This window comes from Schistocerca cancellata, chromosome 1 (genome assembly GCF_023864275.1).
Source record: "Schistocerca cancellata isolate TAMUIC-IGC-003103 chromosome 1, iqSchCanc2.1, whole genome shotgun sequence".
In the NCBI taxonomy this organism is placed as follows: domain Eukaryota; kingdom Metazoa; phylum Arthropoda; class Insecta; order Orthoptera; family Acrididae; genus Schistocerca; species Schistocerca cancellata.
The window spans coordinates 150,628,856-150,646,860 of record NC_064626.1 but is presented as its reverse complement, the minus strand read 5'-3'; the positions used below and the strand labels follow the sequence as shown (position 1 = coordinate 150,646,860).

Genomic DNA, 18,005 nt, shown 5'->3' with positions numbered 1-18,005 from the left:
TGGGGATCACGAAAGATAATTGTTCACAGTAAGCTATATGGCATTACTATTTTCTGTCCTGTGTATTCAGTCCTTCGCTGTAGAGATAACGTTTACTCATTTATCACTATTTTTTATTTCTTTGGCAGTATATTAGGATATCATGATGAAAGTTGGAATATCCTCTGATTGTATAATCTGTTGTATGCTCCATATCTTCTAAACTCATAAAGGGGATGTGATGAAAGATGCCTGTTTGTTGGGACTTTTATGTTCTTACCACTCATATTACCATTTTCAAGAACTATAATACTTTTTAGAACTATGTGTTAGGTATTGGATTAACCAGTTCTAATATATGTCGATTAAGATACTCATGTATACTGTTTGCTTAACTGATGCATTGGAATTTAGACTTCAGTAGACAGTTAGCCATCAGGCAATATTGTTTTCCAGTGATTGAAAATGTTATGTGCTACCAAGGTATATAAAGAAACGAAGGTAGACCATTAAGGCTATTGGTGATTAGAAAATTCCCAGATGCCCTTAATCACTGTGATGTCATGACTCTCATGGCTATGCATTTGGCAGAACACGGAAGTCGTTATGTGCATCCAAGGCAAATAACTCGTTTCGTGTCGATCATAAAGTGGGGTGCTGTGTCACAAGGTACTGATATTGCTAGAAATGGTTTTCCCAGAGATATGATCTGCAACATGAATGGGGAGTTTGATGCAGACATGTGATCAAAGTGAATATGACAACAGCACGAGTGTGTTCAGTTCACTTTCTCTCTGAAGTCTATGAACAACATTTGAGATATGAACTTCTAGGGTCACCATTAAGAAAGAAGCTGCTACCCCCAACAATCCCCAACATAAGCATTCTGAACTGGAATGGGAAAGCTATTACAGAAAGCATAGATAGGCGCAGAAAGATATCACTCAGAATAGTAATGTCGCGAAAGTTACATTAAAATAGTGTAAAACATAAAATTAATGGTTTTTTCATGTGGTACTGGGTTCCTAAATGACAGAGAAAGACTCGCTATATTGTGTAGCAGAGAAATAAATTATAGTGTTCTGGTTCATTAGCTTTTGCTGCCATATACTATAGCTTCAGTGCTCGTGGAATAAGCCGACAATTTTTTTTTTTTTTTTTTTGTATTCTCAAGATGATTTACCTATTTCAGTGTAAGAATATATTACTACTTGCGACTGAGCTATTTCACTTTCAAATTTCCTGTATTGCTCTAAGGCCTTAACAATTAAAATATATTTAACACTGACTGCGTAGCTCGGTTGATTTGTTATGTTCAGGTAGAGATCGAAATCTGTCGCCTATTCTAAATTTTATGTTTCTTTTTTATCGAAGAAAGCTGTAGCAGAGATTTCTGTCACTCGTACTTATAGCTTTAGCCTGCTATTTATTTGATTGATAATGAGAAATTAATGTTGTAATAAAAGTAAATTCATTCCTTGGAGATCTGGAAGTCGTGCACAACATTGCGAAGCAATAACTAGGTAAAAACGACCTTTCACAACTTTAGAAACTGTGTCACCCAAAGTAAAGAAAGACAATCAGACCACAGCAAACGATCCACTCATAAACTCATTGAAATGATACACTAAGATTTATAAATTAAGGAACTGAGGGCTGGATTGAACTTTTAATAAAACTAAATGCACAGAAAGAAACACCAAAGAGATGTGATGTAGTCTTATGAAGTAAAACAAATTTTCTTCGCCGTCTTATTTCGTTAAAGCGGACAAAAAGGTCATCTGACACGAAAGGAAGAAACCAAATTACATAGAAGTCTGAGTAATGTGTTGCCAGAATGTTTTACATCGCAGCAAATACGATGTCTGTTGAACGAAAGCAAGAGGGTGAATTGGAATTTATAGGACATTGCGCGTGTACTGACTTCAAGAGCTCAATGGCCAAAACCATATGGTTACTTGCGGAAGCGAAAAATGTCTTTGCTGTGCAGCCCATCACTTCGAAACTAGACGAAAGAATTGGAGACTGGGTACTGTCGAATGAATCCTATGTATATTGAAGGCTAAGTCAAACAATTTAATTACACGAGAGAGACTGGAAGTTTTGACATTTTTGGAAATGAATGTTGATGTTCGCGTGTGTTACGATTCGTCGGAGGACTTAGTAGTAGTTGGTCCACACTCCAACGTTCACGTTTGCATATTCCGTGGACTGTGTAAGCTGTGGAAGCAACCAGTTTATTATAACTTCATTACAATTATTACTAGTATTTTGCTTCATAGTATCATTAAGGGTGTTGAGAAATCGGGAATAAATGTTGTAGATGTAGCATCTGATACGACTGGATAAAGTACAAAGGTTTGCAAGGAATTGTGTGTGGATGCAGATAAAAGATATATTGTGTATCTAGCGGACGATGCCAGGAATGCATAGGTTTTCTTCAGTGCATCACATCTGCTAAATTACTGAGGATAATTTTCATTACGCTACCTAATGGGTCCTAAATAACTGAGGAAGCTATATAGGAATTTTTTAAACATAGGAAAGTGATCTAACGATAACGCACCGCATTACAGAAGAACTCATATGATACTGGACCAGCGCACGCCTTTTTTTCACTTCGAATACCTTAGGCTTTGGCGTATGTTCTTCATAAAGACATTGAAAGAAATTTTTCTGAACCCGTTGATTACATCTTTGATGTCTTGAACTGTAGAGTTCCCAAAGATGAATAGTGTTGCTGATTTGGAATGAACCTCACAATTCAAGAAAATACACTAAAGAGATTTCTAGACATTTATTTGACAGTGTGAGATGGCGATAGTGACAGACTTTTGCCTTTTCCAAAAGTTTTCATGACGTCAACTAAATCTGTCTCCGACCTTTTCGAAAGGAAACTAAACAGTACATTAACTTCCTGATCAAGATATCTTGGAGAACTTATATTCTACGTTAGAGAGATTGTGAACATTTTGTAATAAACCTACTCTGTAAATAGGCTGTTTATGTTTTCTTATTGGCAACGTTACGTAGCGCTCTGTACGAAAATCACTGGCTGTGCTGTGTGCAGTCTGTGGCTAGTTTGCATTGTTGTCTGCCATTGTAGTGTTGGGCAGCGGCAGCTGGATGTGAACAGCGCGTAGCGTTGCGCAGTTGGAGGTGAGCCGCCAGCAGTGGTGGATGTGGGGAGAGAGATGGCGGAGTTTTGTAATTTGTCATGAACTGCTATATATATTATGACTATTAAGGTAAATAAATTGTTTGTTCTCTAGTAATATCTTTCATTTGCTAACTATCCCTATCAATAGTTAGTGCCTTCTGTAGTTTGAATCTTTTATTTAGCTGGCAGTAGTGGCGCTCGCTGTATTGCAGTAGTTCGAGTAATGAAGATTTTTGTGAGGTAAGTGATTTCTGAAAGGTATAGTTTAATGTTACTCAGGGCCATTCTTTTGCAGGGATCTTTGATAGTCAGATTGCGTTGCGCTAAAAATATTGTGTGTCAGTTTAAGCACAGTCTTGTATAATTGTTCAAAGGGGACGTTTCATTTGTCGACCCTTAGCCTAGGATACCTCACTGGAATCTTCTGATTTTTTCTTGTAGTTTGTGTATTTAGTGTAGCTTTTGTTTATTGCTAGCGCATAATTATACAGAGAATTTCCTTGGTAGTTGTGGTTTTTCATTGTTGCACAGTAAAACAGTTGTGGCATGCATATAGATTTGCACCAAGTATTTCGCAGCTACGCTTGCAATTAACTAGATATTATGTTCAGTGCTATGTTAATGTGTTCTCTTATTTTTGCACTTCAAATTGTGCTTTTCTGTGTTATCGTGTGAAATATTGTGACAATAATGGCGTGTGAAAAACGTAACACTAGGCTCCAAAGTAAACTGAGAAATGACAGTGAAGACGAGCGTAGCTTATCAGCACCACTGTGTAGTGAATTAACAGACATTCGAAGTAGTAATTTGGTAATTGTGCGTAGGGAAATGGAGCGGGCGGCAAATAATGGTGTAGGCACTGAAACAGGTAGTGAACAAGGAAGCATTATCGATCGATCGGTCGGCAACAGCTCGCCTCAGGAATCCGAAATGACGGGACACAATTTTGCAAATACTGTAGATTCAGGTTTTGCGTCCTCAATATTTTCTCAAACAAGTCAAGATACATTTTCTGCTTGTCAAAATGTGAATGTTGCCGGTGCAAATGCACTGCCGAAAAGCGTAGAGGAACAGATTCCAGACACTAATGCATTGTTATTACAATTAATGCAACAAATGGAACAAAATCAGAGACAAACACAGCAAAAGCTTCAAAAGTTAGACACAATGGAACAATACCAGAGTCAAACACAGCAACAGTTAGACACAATGGAACAAAATCTTCAAAAGTTAGACACCACGCTTGAACAAACACGTGAAGATTTAACTACTGAGTTACATAACATTGAATCGAAATGTCAAAAAGTCTGTAATGACGTAAAAACAGAAATTTGTGAGCATTTCCAACCTATTTTTTCGCGTCATGAAAATGCATTACAGAATCACGAAGCAGCCATAAAAGAACTGCAAACCATTGTTCATGAAAATCATGAGACCCTGCAAGCTAAAATTGACTCAGTTGCATCTACCGATTTGGTTACGCAACTTGCAAAAACTCAGGAAAACTTAAAGGACACAGTAGATACCCTGAAAATTGGTTCAGAAAGACACATGGAGGAAATAAGTACACTATCGGAGAAAGTTGCCGAACTTTCGGATCAGGTCACTAACTTATCTACAAAGGTAGATGATGATCTGAATGACACAAGACCCGTAGCCTTCACTGACACAGAAGAGTATGAACAAATAAGAAAATTCAAACAAAATCAAAATCAAATCAATACACAGTACAAAAGAGAAATCCGGGAAGTACAAGATCAGTTGATGTAGGTAATACAAGAATTACATATTTCAGAGGACACTCGCGCTCCAACACAGTAAGAGGAACTTAGAAATACGGAAAAGCCACAAAATAATAACACAGGGCATTTCGGTAATTATGAATGGAATTGGCAAGGTACACCGAATTTTGAGATGGAACCGCCGACACGACGTAACAATGACCGATATGCTACTCGCCGACACGATGATTTTGTCTATAAGCTGTACATTACTACACGTAAATTCAAAACGTTTAAGAATTCTGGCAACAACATTCATCCACAAGCATGGCTTCATCAATTTTCTCATTGTTTTCCTCCCAACTGGTCATTGGAGCACAGATTAGAATTTATGTGTGGCTACTTAGAGAATGAACCAGCTGTAAGAATGCGATCGGTCATTCACGATTGCCACAGTGAAGGAGAATTTTACCATGCCTTCCTCTCAGCATATTGGTCTCAAGCCACACAAGACCAAGTAAAACATAGCATCATAATGATGAAACATTTCGAACAATCTGAATTTTCCAGTCTTGTGAAATATTTTGAAGACATGTTGCACAAGAATCAGTACCTGTCAAACCCATACAGCCCCTCAGAACTCATCCGCATTTGCTTAATCAAATTACCTGAACATTTATGGCATATTATTTTGGCAGGACGTTGCAAAGACGACATTGAAGCTTTTCAGGGACTCTTACAAGAATTAGAAATTGACACAGACAGTCGCGGGATGCGAAAACAGGGAAACAATCACTACAGGTCACATACGTCACAATTCCGTGACGACAGAAACAATAAATGGCCACGACAAGCCTATTCTTACAACGCAAATCGTGACCAAAACAGACACCACCCATATGACAACCACTGGCAGAGTAATAGTTACAGAGAAAGATCGCATTTCCGTAGTAATGAATATGACAGAGACAATCATAGAAACAGACAATTTGGCAACCAGAACAATTATTATCAAGGGAGACAGAATAACGTCAGACGCAATGGTCCAGCGCGCAGTTACGATTCAGGGAGAAATTCTCCACCACTTGACCGACAAGAAACTACAGGAACTACCGACATGACGACAGACGATATGATCGTAACGACAGACCCGAACTGCATCAGAACTGGCGGGATTTAAACAGAGCAGAGCCCTCTCGGCAAGGCGAATTTGTAGAAGTTAGGTCTCTTAATCCCAATAACGACGCGCGCCAACAAAGAAACAGACAATGACTCGCACCGCAGGCAGCCACTTGCGCCCGCTGGCTCAGGGAAAAATAACATTGACGCTAACCGTGAGCAAAATTCCATTATTCTTTATGGACGAATACCACATGATAATTGCATTCAAGTTGAAACTCTGTGTACTGAGAAGAGCAAAGGTTTACACCACATTTCACATGTAAAACCGTTTATTGAAAGATAATCTGCTGTTCAACTTTGTCTTTGCCATAAAACGTTTCACTTCACATTTCTAGTATGCATTGTCACACTTAGAAACTGTTATCATGCTACAATGTTTGAAGTTAAATATCCAGTCAAGAACCAAGAGAACTAATTTAAATAGAAATTATGAATGCATTGTTATTGTGAACAGACGTCACAGTGTTATTGTGTGTGTGCATTCTTGCTTGTTAGTTGCACGATTACGTAACGACTATAAGGCTCACATACTTAGAACATTTATAAGTACTGCTAATGAGATTTTAATGCAACATTTTGGTTTACTTGAAAATACATTCCGGATTTAAGGTACTTTCTGTGAGATACCAGATGAGACAATGGTTAGTTTATGTGACAGCTACACGATTTTATCATGATGCTACTAATGAGTGACAATTTACAATGTTGCTTTTGCGGTGTTTCTGTTTTATATCTGCACAGTTTTTCTGAATTCTTCTGGAAAGTATAACATGTTTTAGTAGTAACTTTTGTGGTATAGCTACAATGAGACAGCCTTTTCCGTAGCACAACAATACATTACAGCACAGTAATTTCTTCATCACAACAATAAGCGTAATAACTAACATATCTATATGCAAAGCATTTCACCTTTGTTTATCATGAGGTAAGTACATTGACTTCTGCAGAACTTAGCTTTCGGAGGACAATAACTACGACACTTCCACAGAGATTATCTTACAGCAAGACGCACATTTAGCGCTACAGGACACATATTTGAGTGATTTATTTTGTACTTAAAACATTTATTTTTAAAGATTTTTGAATTACAAAGAAAATTTTCCGTGATACATTTCATTCCATTGCTGTAATCTGTAACACCTGAGGGTATAATTACATTAATCCTCAGGGGGGTACACGCTTACTTTGTGTACCATGTGTTTGGCAAGCACAAGGAGCCCTAGCTAATATGGTATTTGCTTATACAACTTTACACATCGGTACCATATTCCTCTAACACATAATTACACAGCTATCTGATCATTTAACTGAGAGAGACAAACTTTTTACTATGGCAGTGACAGATGTTTACTTAATAACACCGTTGGATAACTTCACACTTATGAAACTGTATTTTGTCTGTACTGTGTGAACTGTTCATACTTTTTCGGAACCATTGTGATACTATGAGAGCTTTGAATGATGTATTTGGTATGAGATCATGATTTTTAAAGTACGTTTGAGGCAGATGACACTATTGAAATGAGCAGAGAATTTTCTTTAGGTTTTGAAATTATTGGAGGAAGCTACGACGATTTTGAGAGTTGACTGAGGTGTTATGATGTTATTATTACGATGACTATGTGTATTATGCTGTTGCGGTATGTTTATGATCAATAAGCTGATGCTATATGAGTTATTTGATTATGCTACGTGTCTCTTATGATGAAATATTGAGGAAGTGTTGACGAATATATATATGTATAATGAGGTAAGGAATAATGAGTAGTGGATAGGGACTCTTGACTTGTGAAAAAGGATGTTGGAAACTAAGAATCGTACTTTAAGAGATATGAAATGTGTGTAAATGCGTGAATGTATCACAATGTCGGCGAAAATTTTTTGGACACTGTTATATTCATAAGATTTTGTTTCTACACATTTGCAACGCAAATTCTTGACCTGTGAAATATTTTTATATGAGACTGTCACTGTAGCGGAAACTGCTGTCGTTAATATTTCCGTAAGTTGAGTGACCACCTGCACGTAATGCATTTTGGGCACCCAGCTGAGAGATAGTCGTCTGACAAAAGAAAGCCATTAGGTGAAAAAAAAAGGGAGGCCATTATCCTCGCCATGGACATTCCTTTAGAGAAAACATTGCAAATGCGACACCCTCATTACTTGGAAGGATACTTACATCTGCATACCTGATTATGACAAGCATCTTTCTACGAGAGTTGAGAGCTACTGACTTACGAAATGCCACATAGCTATTGAATGATGTTTTTATGCTTTGGTTTGCGTAATTGCTTATTTCATTTGATACCTGTTTTCCAGCTGTGTTGCAGCATTAGTTTTATAAAATAAACTTAGATGCATTTGCTAATGTGAACACTTTCTGTCAACAGATCTATTAAATAATTATTTTATGACCCACATTCTTCGATAAAGGAGCTCTTGGAATGGAAAGAAAAATAAGAAGGGACTAATAACAGTAACTGCATACATAATTTTCTTTTCAACTACTTGGTAATATTTTTTGTAGAATAATTTGTGGTGCACCACTTTAATTACATAGACATTAAGATGTGAATAGACATTTCCCTTTTCTGCATTGTTGTCTTTACTGTAATATTTTTTCTGCTTGAGCTATGTCATGTTTAGGTATAAGTTACTGCTGTTTGCCAGGCATAGTGTTATTGAATTTGACTTTGTATTATTCTGTTAAGCCAGTTTTACTAATGATTTATTTTTATTGTTTGCTGCACATTGCCTTATATTAGTTGTAATATTACAATTGCTTTCCTAATTTCTTAATGCTGCTTGCTTCGCAAATCTGCGTTTTTTTTCATTGCTGTTTATATTAATTGTTTTATGTGATGCTGCATTGCCTCGTCCCTTGGTATATATATCTGAGCTCAGTAGATTTAAGTTAGCTTAAGAGGGGTAGACTATATAAGAAACTAACTATGATGACTTGGAAGAAATGTATTGAGAAGCTATATGAAAATGGTTTGGGCAAAAAAAAAAGGATACTATACAGTGGAGAAAAACTATTTTTGACAGAGTTTGTGTGTTTGTGTACCCTTGTGTATTTGTTTTCTTCCTGTCTCTGTGTAGTTTCATAGAATTTTTTCTTCTTTTAATATTAAGCTACATTCACTATGATGAGGAATACTGTTATCCTCAAATATAATTGGCATTAATAATATGTTATTTACCTTATAAATATGCTTAGACATTATTTATTCTGTTTTGTTTTAATGCTCATGTGTGAAGTTGATGTTTCACAAGTTATCCTGATCTTTTATGTATGTACTCATGTCATAATTCCTGTAACACTGATGTATATGTTAGTTCGATTCTTTTGTAAAGCCTGTATTACTACAAATGTTATCTGTATTGTTATGTTTTTAATGATGTATTTTGTACATTTGTTATTGTATTCTTATGTTTTAAAATTGTAATTGACACCAGTTCATCAAATTAAGTAACTTGTAAGTTACATTTCACTGCACACGTTTCTGTTGGTCATGGTATATGGACAGTATGTGAGAAGTAGGGACTGTTAGTGTTTGCACGTGTTTTGATAATTCAGCAAGGGACTGGATAACAGCATTGCTGGTTCTAAGGACAATTCCAAAAATTTTGTGAGTGCACAAGTGATGGTTTATGGACTTGCTATATTATCCGCAAGACTCTTCAATGGTGATTGTGCACCTGCACAGTCGCAGCAGATGGCTGCTGGCCATCTCTACATGGACTAAAGTGGGTCTGCATCTTTGATGGCCCACCAATACCATACTCTCTACCAGGACTACAGTCGGTCTGCTCTGTGATGACCTACCTACCAATCTTCTTCAAGACGTCGAATGACTCTGCTGTGGGTTTGCTCTGTTGTGGCCCATTACCTGTCAGCATGTCAAGAGTCAGCACGGTCTTTCCGTTGGAAGGACAATACTACTTCTTCAAGACTGCATGGAAATCCACTACTTCCGTGTGCATTTTCTTTTACTGCTCAGACTTTGAGAAAAACACTGCAATTTTACTGTAATGAACAATCTGGACTGTCTTTATGGACTGTGAGAACATTTTAGATTTTGACCAACATTGTATCAATAAGTGTGTGCATTTGATTTCTTTGATATTGTAATCATGAAAAATTTTTTCAAATCTGTATTGGCCACTGCCCAAAAAATTTGTAAAATTTTTTGTGGGGAGCATGGGGGCTATGTAAATAGGCTGTTTATGTTTTCTTATTGGCAACGTTACGTAGCGCTCTGTACGAAAATCACTGGCTGTGCTGTGTGCAGTCTGTGGCTAGTTTGCATTGTTGTCTGCCATTGTAGTGTTGGGCAGCGGCAGCTGGATGTGAACAGCGCGTAGCGTTGCGCAGTTGGAGGTGAGCCGCCAGCAGTGGTGGATGTGGGGAGAGAGATGGCGGAGTTTTGTAATTTGTCATGAACTGCTATATATATTATGACTATTAAGGTAAATAAATTGTTTGTTCTCTAGTAATATCTTTCATTTGCTAACTATCCCTATCAGTAGTTAGTGCCTTCTGTAGTTTGAATCTTTTATTTAGCTGGCAGTAGTGGCGCTCGCTGTATTGCAGTAGTTCGAGTAATGAAGATTTTTGTGAGGTAAGTGATTTCTGAAAGGTATAGTTTAATGTTACTCAGGGCCATTCTCTTGCAGGGATCTTTGATAGTCAGATTGCGTTGCGCTAAAAATATTGTGTGTCAGTTTAAGCACAGTCTTGTATAACTGTTCAAAGGAGACGTTTCAACTCCATCTGAACTAAGGAATAGAGTGCGTCTCCTTAAACTGATGGGAAACGCAAGTGATATTTCTTTCTCTGGAAGTACCCCGGTTACATAAGAATGAAATGCAGAATCTTCTAGGTGTGACGTCGACTCAGATGCTGCAACCCTATGTCTCATTACCAGTGAACCCTGTGTTGTTGATTAATCGCCAGTACAGTAAAAGCAATCCCAGGAACTGGGAATCTGGAAGAAAATTTATTTACGTTTGTGGTAACAACGTGGCTCGCTCTTGCAGATGCGGTGAAATACATGGCATGCTATACTGCCTTTAACTATTAAAACAGCGATAAATCGTTAGATTTTCCAGCAGCAGAAAAGGATGTATTTGAAGAAGAGTAGAAGAGTTTGTTGCTTTTGGTGGAAATGGATTGTGCATGCTCTGTCCGCTATTTGGAAACAAAAGTTTCCTGAAATTCATTACACAGTTATTGCTCTTTATGGAATAAGGTGAACGTGTATATGGATTAGGTATATGAGTGAAGAAGTAAAGTTGGAAGCTACGAAGAAATGTGGCCTAAGGAGGAAGCAGCTATGAATTGCATCTTCAGCTGGTAAACAATAATAGATATCCGAAACAGGCTACACTTAAACCAATTTGTTCAGCAATTTTTCATCTTAATTATCATTTACTTAGTCCTAACGTATAATACATGTGTCATGCCACTTGATTAGTTATAACTGTATAACTGTGTACTGAACGAAACGCACCGTAAAATGAATGAGTATCACACCACGTCGTCTGTGGTGCGGCACATTAGCTGTATAATCACACTGCCGTTCTACGCTTTGCAGCCATACCTTGATGTCAGGGTCTCCAGCCAATAGAATGCTTTTATGTAGGAATGGTCCTCCTGATGTGCTTCCTTCTTCGAAGGAATTCAACCATTAGATTCATTGTACAGGTCCTTTTAGTGTAAGACATGTGTGTTTCTACAGTTAATAGTTCAGGAATAATGTTGTTCTCACGTTATTACTTTTGTTTAATGCGGAGCCATCATCTTGAACAATCCACATGACATGCAAAACGACTGGTAAAAAGATTCCAATTTGTATACAGTGCTGAAATACGCTCAACAGTTTGAGATTAGTCTGGGTATTCATCTCTATCAGTCTGCACACCTACGTACTTTGATGTATTCATATGCAGTGGAGGAGCCTTGAAGACGTTGTGAATTATCAGGAATTTGGAGACTGACTACTACATCATTGTAACTTCATTTCCTTCTGGTACATTTCCAGTTCTATCATGTTAAGGACATAAAAAGTACAAGGTTTGTTTTGTACTGATGAAATGGATTATATTTCCATTAATAGTAGCATTGTTTTGTAAAGGGTGATGTAGGGAGAATTTTAATTATCAGAATGTAATTCGCTTCCATACATAAGATGTATAATATACATATTATCAACAGCAAGTATTGCACAATGATTCACTGGAAAGTCCTTCTTTTCATTACTGCTCCACTTAAAAGTGTTACAGATAGCGAGCCACCTTATTGTGGTCATGATACAAGTCAAAGTGAAGGCTGACTAATTCTGATGATTAAGTTTGTAAACATTGAGCCATGACTGAAGCCTGAAAAGAGAATTAAATAAAATATCTTTGCATGCTAGCTAGTTTTTCAGGAACTGAATAAGGCAGGATAATGTATTCTGCTGTGCGCTGAAGTGTTATGTGTGGTAGCACCATGTGACTTTCGAGATACTTTAGAGCACCTTTAATTGATTTGTGAGGAGAATAATTACTGCAGTCTCATTAAACTGATGAATACATGATAGGGGGAAGTCCCCCATAGCACAGCACGTTTCTATACGTGAGAAGTTAACACATGTTAGCACATCTTGTTGTTTCACAAAGCTATTCACACATGTATTCTGTGTTCTTTGGAAGTATGCAGACACTTATCATACCTTTTCGCTAATTTATATGGATTTAACTGCTATTTTTCATAAATATAACACATTTCACTTTGCGTATAACGAATTGTGATAGTGTTTGAAGATTTACGCACTACTGGAGTATGCCTGCCTGGGATTGGAAGGACTGGGCCAAATAAGGGATGGACATCATTCGTAACCAGTGTTATATTAATAATTGTCAGAAAAACAATTTATTAATTAGACCAAAAGAACCTTGACATATTATGCAGAATTATTTGAGAACAATTACTTATAATACATCAACAATATTATCAAATATTTAAGTGATATCAAATAACAAAAGTTTATAGTATTAATTCAAATAGTTGCTCTCAAATCTCTAAAAGTCATTCATGAGGACACCAAGTAAGAAAATTAAAATTTACTAAAACATTATTCTCTTTCCAAAAATATACAAGTCTTTTGTTCCAATCGTTATTATTGACATATTTACAGCAACACATAACAACCTTATTTAAAGATCCAAGAAAAATTCTTTGAATAGCTAGGCCACAACCATATCTAGAATGTGTTTCACTAACAACAACAGGAGGCTGAATCGAGTCCGTTATAGAAGCAGCAGGGTACAAACACAACAGTTTATAAGAACGCCACTTGTTCTCGGTACCTAAGGAACGAACTAAATGCAGCTCACCGGTATACAAAGACACTGTGTGATGGCAAACAGTGGAAGACCATCAAGCCGCAAGGCGATATGTTGATGACGACGACCCACCGCTAGCCTCCAGACCTGGTGGACCAAACAGCCAGTACATTGCCCAACAGACCTGCCCTGTCCATGCTGGTTCACGGACTGCCTATCCCGGAAAACGGCCAGAACGTCACTCACGGCAAACGTGCCACGCCTGCATCACGCCAAAGATTCTGTTCCAACAGATGTGGCTCGAGCTATCGATGCGCAGCTTTTCAAGAGACATACAAGTACGCTTTTGAAATCTTTTGACAGAGTGGTCTGGACTGTCATCCCAGAAATTATGAAGGTAGTAGCAATATAAAACAGAAAGTTATTTAAGACTTCTGCGGAAACCATACTGTAGTTATAAGAGTCGAAGGACATGGGGGGGCGGGAGGGGGGGGGCAGCAGTGGATGAGAAGGGAGTGTGACAGGGTTTTTTCCTATCCGCTATGACAACCACTATGTACAATGACCAAGAAATAAAGGAAGCTAAGGAAAAATTTGAAAAAGGAACTGAAGTCGAGGGAGAAGACTGATGGCCAAAGTAGTAAGGATAAATACGCAGATAGGCAAGAGCAGGGAAAACGCGGCAGAAAAAGGATTTATTAATACCTAATACAAATTTAAGCGATAATATGGTTTTTTGAAGGCATTTTTTGAGGGTGTAGCCTTGTACGGAAATGAAACGTTGAGTGTAAGTAGTTCATACAGAAAGTACATAGAAGCTTCTGAAAATTGGTGCTACAGAAGAATGTTGCAGATTAGGTGCATAGATCAGAAAACAAATGACGAGTTATTAAATCGAAACGGACAGAAAAGAAATATACGGTACAACTTGACTAAATGAAGCGATTGGTTCATACAACGCATCCTGAGGGATGAGGTAACAGGTGGTTTAGCAAAGGAGGAAGAGGGGTGTAACAGTTGCAGAGGCGAACTAGTGTATGAGCGTAATAAGTGAGTTAAAATTAATGTGAGTTGTAGTAGATATTCAGTAATGAAAATGGTTCCACAAGTTGAGCTGGAGTGCGAGAGTTGTGTCGAACCAGCCTACGAACTGGGAACCGCAGTACCAAAATGTAGTTTTATATTGCTTCGTACTACATTTATTTAGCAATTTTCATCGTATTTTTTTGCTTTCTTTGAAGACTGCTTGAGTTTTTCTCTAACGGATACTACTAGAATCCGCTATGATCGAAAGCTGAAAGGCGGAAGAAATACATAGAGGTCCCAAACGAAGAAAACAGACTTGAAGACAATGTTAGAGAAAAAGAAGTGAAAGTGAGTGGAGACGAGTTATGAGAAATGATACTGCGAGAAGAATTTGAGATAAAAGTGAAAGACGTCAGTCAAAACAAACCTCGTGAGCTAGCGACGTGCTTTCAGAATTATTTAGATCCTTTGGGAACCAAGCAAGACAGAATATTCCACCTGCTGCGCAAGATATCTCAAACAGGCATACTTCCCCCAGACAAAATTACAGCTGATATAAAGAAAAAATGTATAAATTTCAATTCTAAGAAATGAAGTGTGATCCAGATAGAAAAAAATTGCCTATAAGTGCATCGTAGTTGCAGATGTCTAAGACTTCTTGTCTCCCATTATACAGCTCGAGTGATCTGCCCTGTCTTTGCGCAGATAGCGCTATGTGTCTACAGCCAGACGACTTATCAGGCAAAGCGGTAATAGACAGTACAAAAATCTCTTTCTCGTGAATCATTCTCAGTGTCAGTTCTATCCACATCTAAAGTGCTACATTGATTCATCGGACTCTAATTTTATAAAGGTCTGTTTAATTTGGTTCTGATATCACTTATAGAATATGTATGTCATGTTAACACTTGCTCTCAAATTATAATTGGTTAAAACATAGTTCTATAAACAACTCGCACAGGATTCATACAGGCTTCAACCTCTCAAGTTAATGATTCATTAGCGTTAATGACTCATTACTGGCGATCTTGAAATTAGATTTCGATCGTTATACCATCAGCAAAATTGGAATTGTCACGTTGTGCCAGAGCACTAGGTCATAACTCAGTAGTGACAGCTGTCCGCTTACACGAAGGTAGCTCGCAGAATAATGAGGAGTCCTCACACCTGTGTTTCTCAAATGAGTGGTCATAGCTTCGAAAGTGCAGTGAGACCATTATATCTTTTATTTCAAATCTTTGGTTTGGTTCCCATCATCAGTGCCAACAAACGTTCTCCAACTTCTCTCTACAGAATGTCGGTAAAGAGAGTCATAGGCTACGTCATATGTTTAATGTGGTTCATCTGTATCAGTGGCTCTGGTTTTTACTGCAGTTATTTAGTAATGCATCATATCATAATAAATCCACTGTTCCCTATGACAGTGCGCTTTGTATTTGTCTCATTTGTTTTACTATCAGTTTCGGAACCAGCTACAATTTTATGCAGATCTCTGTCTACCGGACATCATATCGTTAGTAGCATAATGGAACTGTTGCAGCAGGTAGATGAGTTGCTCGCTGTGCGAGATCACACTTACAAAATGGAAATATATCGCAAAACGAGCCAAAGAGCAATTTTACTTTTCATTACAGTGCTTGTTTGCATTGTCATACCACAGATCATTCTAGCAACCTCTTTCTTCAGACATGATCCAATAAGCCTCATCTCTATATGCCTACAAGTCTTCGTCATGATCTGGCGAGTTCAGTTCTTCGCCGTTGTGCTGGTACTCCGACACAGGATGGGCATCGTCTGTGGGCAGCTGCTGAGGAGTACCCGGCCGCCGGCGGGCAGCGAGGCTGAGCTGGAGGAGCTGGCGACGTGTGCAGGACAGCCGCGGGCGGCGGCGGCGGTGGAGGCGGAGGTGCGGCGGCTGCAGCGCGCCAGGATGGCCCTCCACCGCTGCTCCCGCCTTTGCAGTCTCCACTTCGGACCTGCACTGTTGCTGTCCGTCTTGACAGATTTCACCGTTATGACTTGCACTGCCTATTGGTTAATACTCTTGGCACAAGAAACAGACAAGAGTACGGATATACTCGTGAGAGTATTTGGACTTACTAACATATTGTGTCGCCAGCTGGCGGTGTGCTGGGTGTGTTCCTCTGCGGCTGACCGCGCCGACAGAGCTGGTCTGTTGCTGTCGAGGCTGCAGCCGCTCCTTCGCCCTGGCCCAGCAGTCGATGTTCTGCAACTGTCAGTGGAGAGACTACGAGTTTCTGCCATGGGGTTCTGTGACATCGATCTTCGTGTCTTCACAGCCACTATTAGTGCTGCAGTCACTTATCTCGTGATACTTCTACAATTTCATAAGTGAAGCACTTCGTATGATCTTTGCTAGGGCGTATGTCCTTCTAATTGTGCAGTGTACTGATGCTATCATTGGTGGAAACGTCTTTCAGTTAGTGACATATTACTTAATAGTTGCATTGTAAGTATAGGTTATTTTTCAATTACTCATTGTGTTTTTATTATCCAGAGGATTGATAGAGATGTCTTTCTAAATAAACAAATGGCAGTAAAAGTTTTGCAAACTATTTTCAGTAAATTTGTGTATTTATTTTGTTTTTTCCTTCAGTCTGCATGATAAATGGGGCTCTTGCTTGCTTCCTTTATGTCATGTGAGGTAGGTACTATAATGGACCGTCCTGCATCAAATTAAGTTACTGGTGTATGCCCTGACGGTGTATAAGAGCTCTAGCATAAGCTCCCATCTTAATTTGATCTTTCTGTCATGTGTTAGTTAGTTTTGAAAATTACTTTACTACGTTGTGCATGAGACGGCCGATACCAGGTTGGCGTCTACAACACATACATATCATATAGGACCCTCGCTGGTTTTCCATGTGATTCAGTAGTGTTTTTGTGGCACTAACACACTTTATCATATGCAAGAAGTTGTGTGAAGTTACGTTCTTTTCTGTGATCACCTGTGCTAAAGGAAAATGACATATCATGAAAATTATTGGTCTGCAAAAAAATTGGAAATATTCGGCACAGCGTATAATGCACAGCCCACACGTGTCTGGATGGCAAGTAAATAATAACCACACAGTACACCGACAATGCTACATAAATAAAATTAGGCAATTACGCGCATTCAGGAATTGTTGACACCTCATGCCCATGAAATAGTGGGAAACACTGAACTGTTGACGAGCCTAAGCCAACTGAAACAGCAAAACTGTTGTGTGCACTCACTTGTTTCAATACAAGCAGATCACCATATTGTTCCAGAACCAGCTCAAGGGATTATTTGGAATCTATGAACCAAACCTAACAACGAAATCCAAATGTGAAAAAGTTCAAATGTCTCTGTTTACATACTTAATTAATATTACGTGTTAGAGGCCACAGAAGATGCGTATGTATTGAATGAAGGGGAATGTATACGCTTCTGTTTTAAAGTTTTTTTTAGGTCCAAAGTTGTGTTGTTGTTATGGTTTTCAGTCTGAAGACTGCATTAATACAACACTCCACGCTACAGTATGCCTTGCAAGCCTCTTCATCCCCTAATAACTACTACAACCTACATCCTGTTGTGCATTTCTCTCCTGATCTAGATC

The 18,005-nt window shown here is 38.3% G+C and overlaps 1 protein-coding gene across 1 annotated transcript; it reads left to right on the top strand.

The window, feature by feature from the left end:
* Positions 1-16,183: 16,183 nt before the first annotated feature.
* LOC126126628 (gustatory receptor 23a-like) lies at positions 16,184-16,756 on the top strand. Its single transcript, XM_049915144.1, has one exon. The coding sequence runs from the start codon at positions 16,184-16,186 to the stop codon at positions 16,754-16,756; it is 573 nt and encodes a 190-aa protein (XP_049771101.1).
* Positions 16,757-18,005: the final 1,249 nt, after the last annotated feature.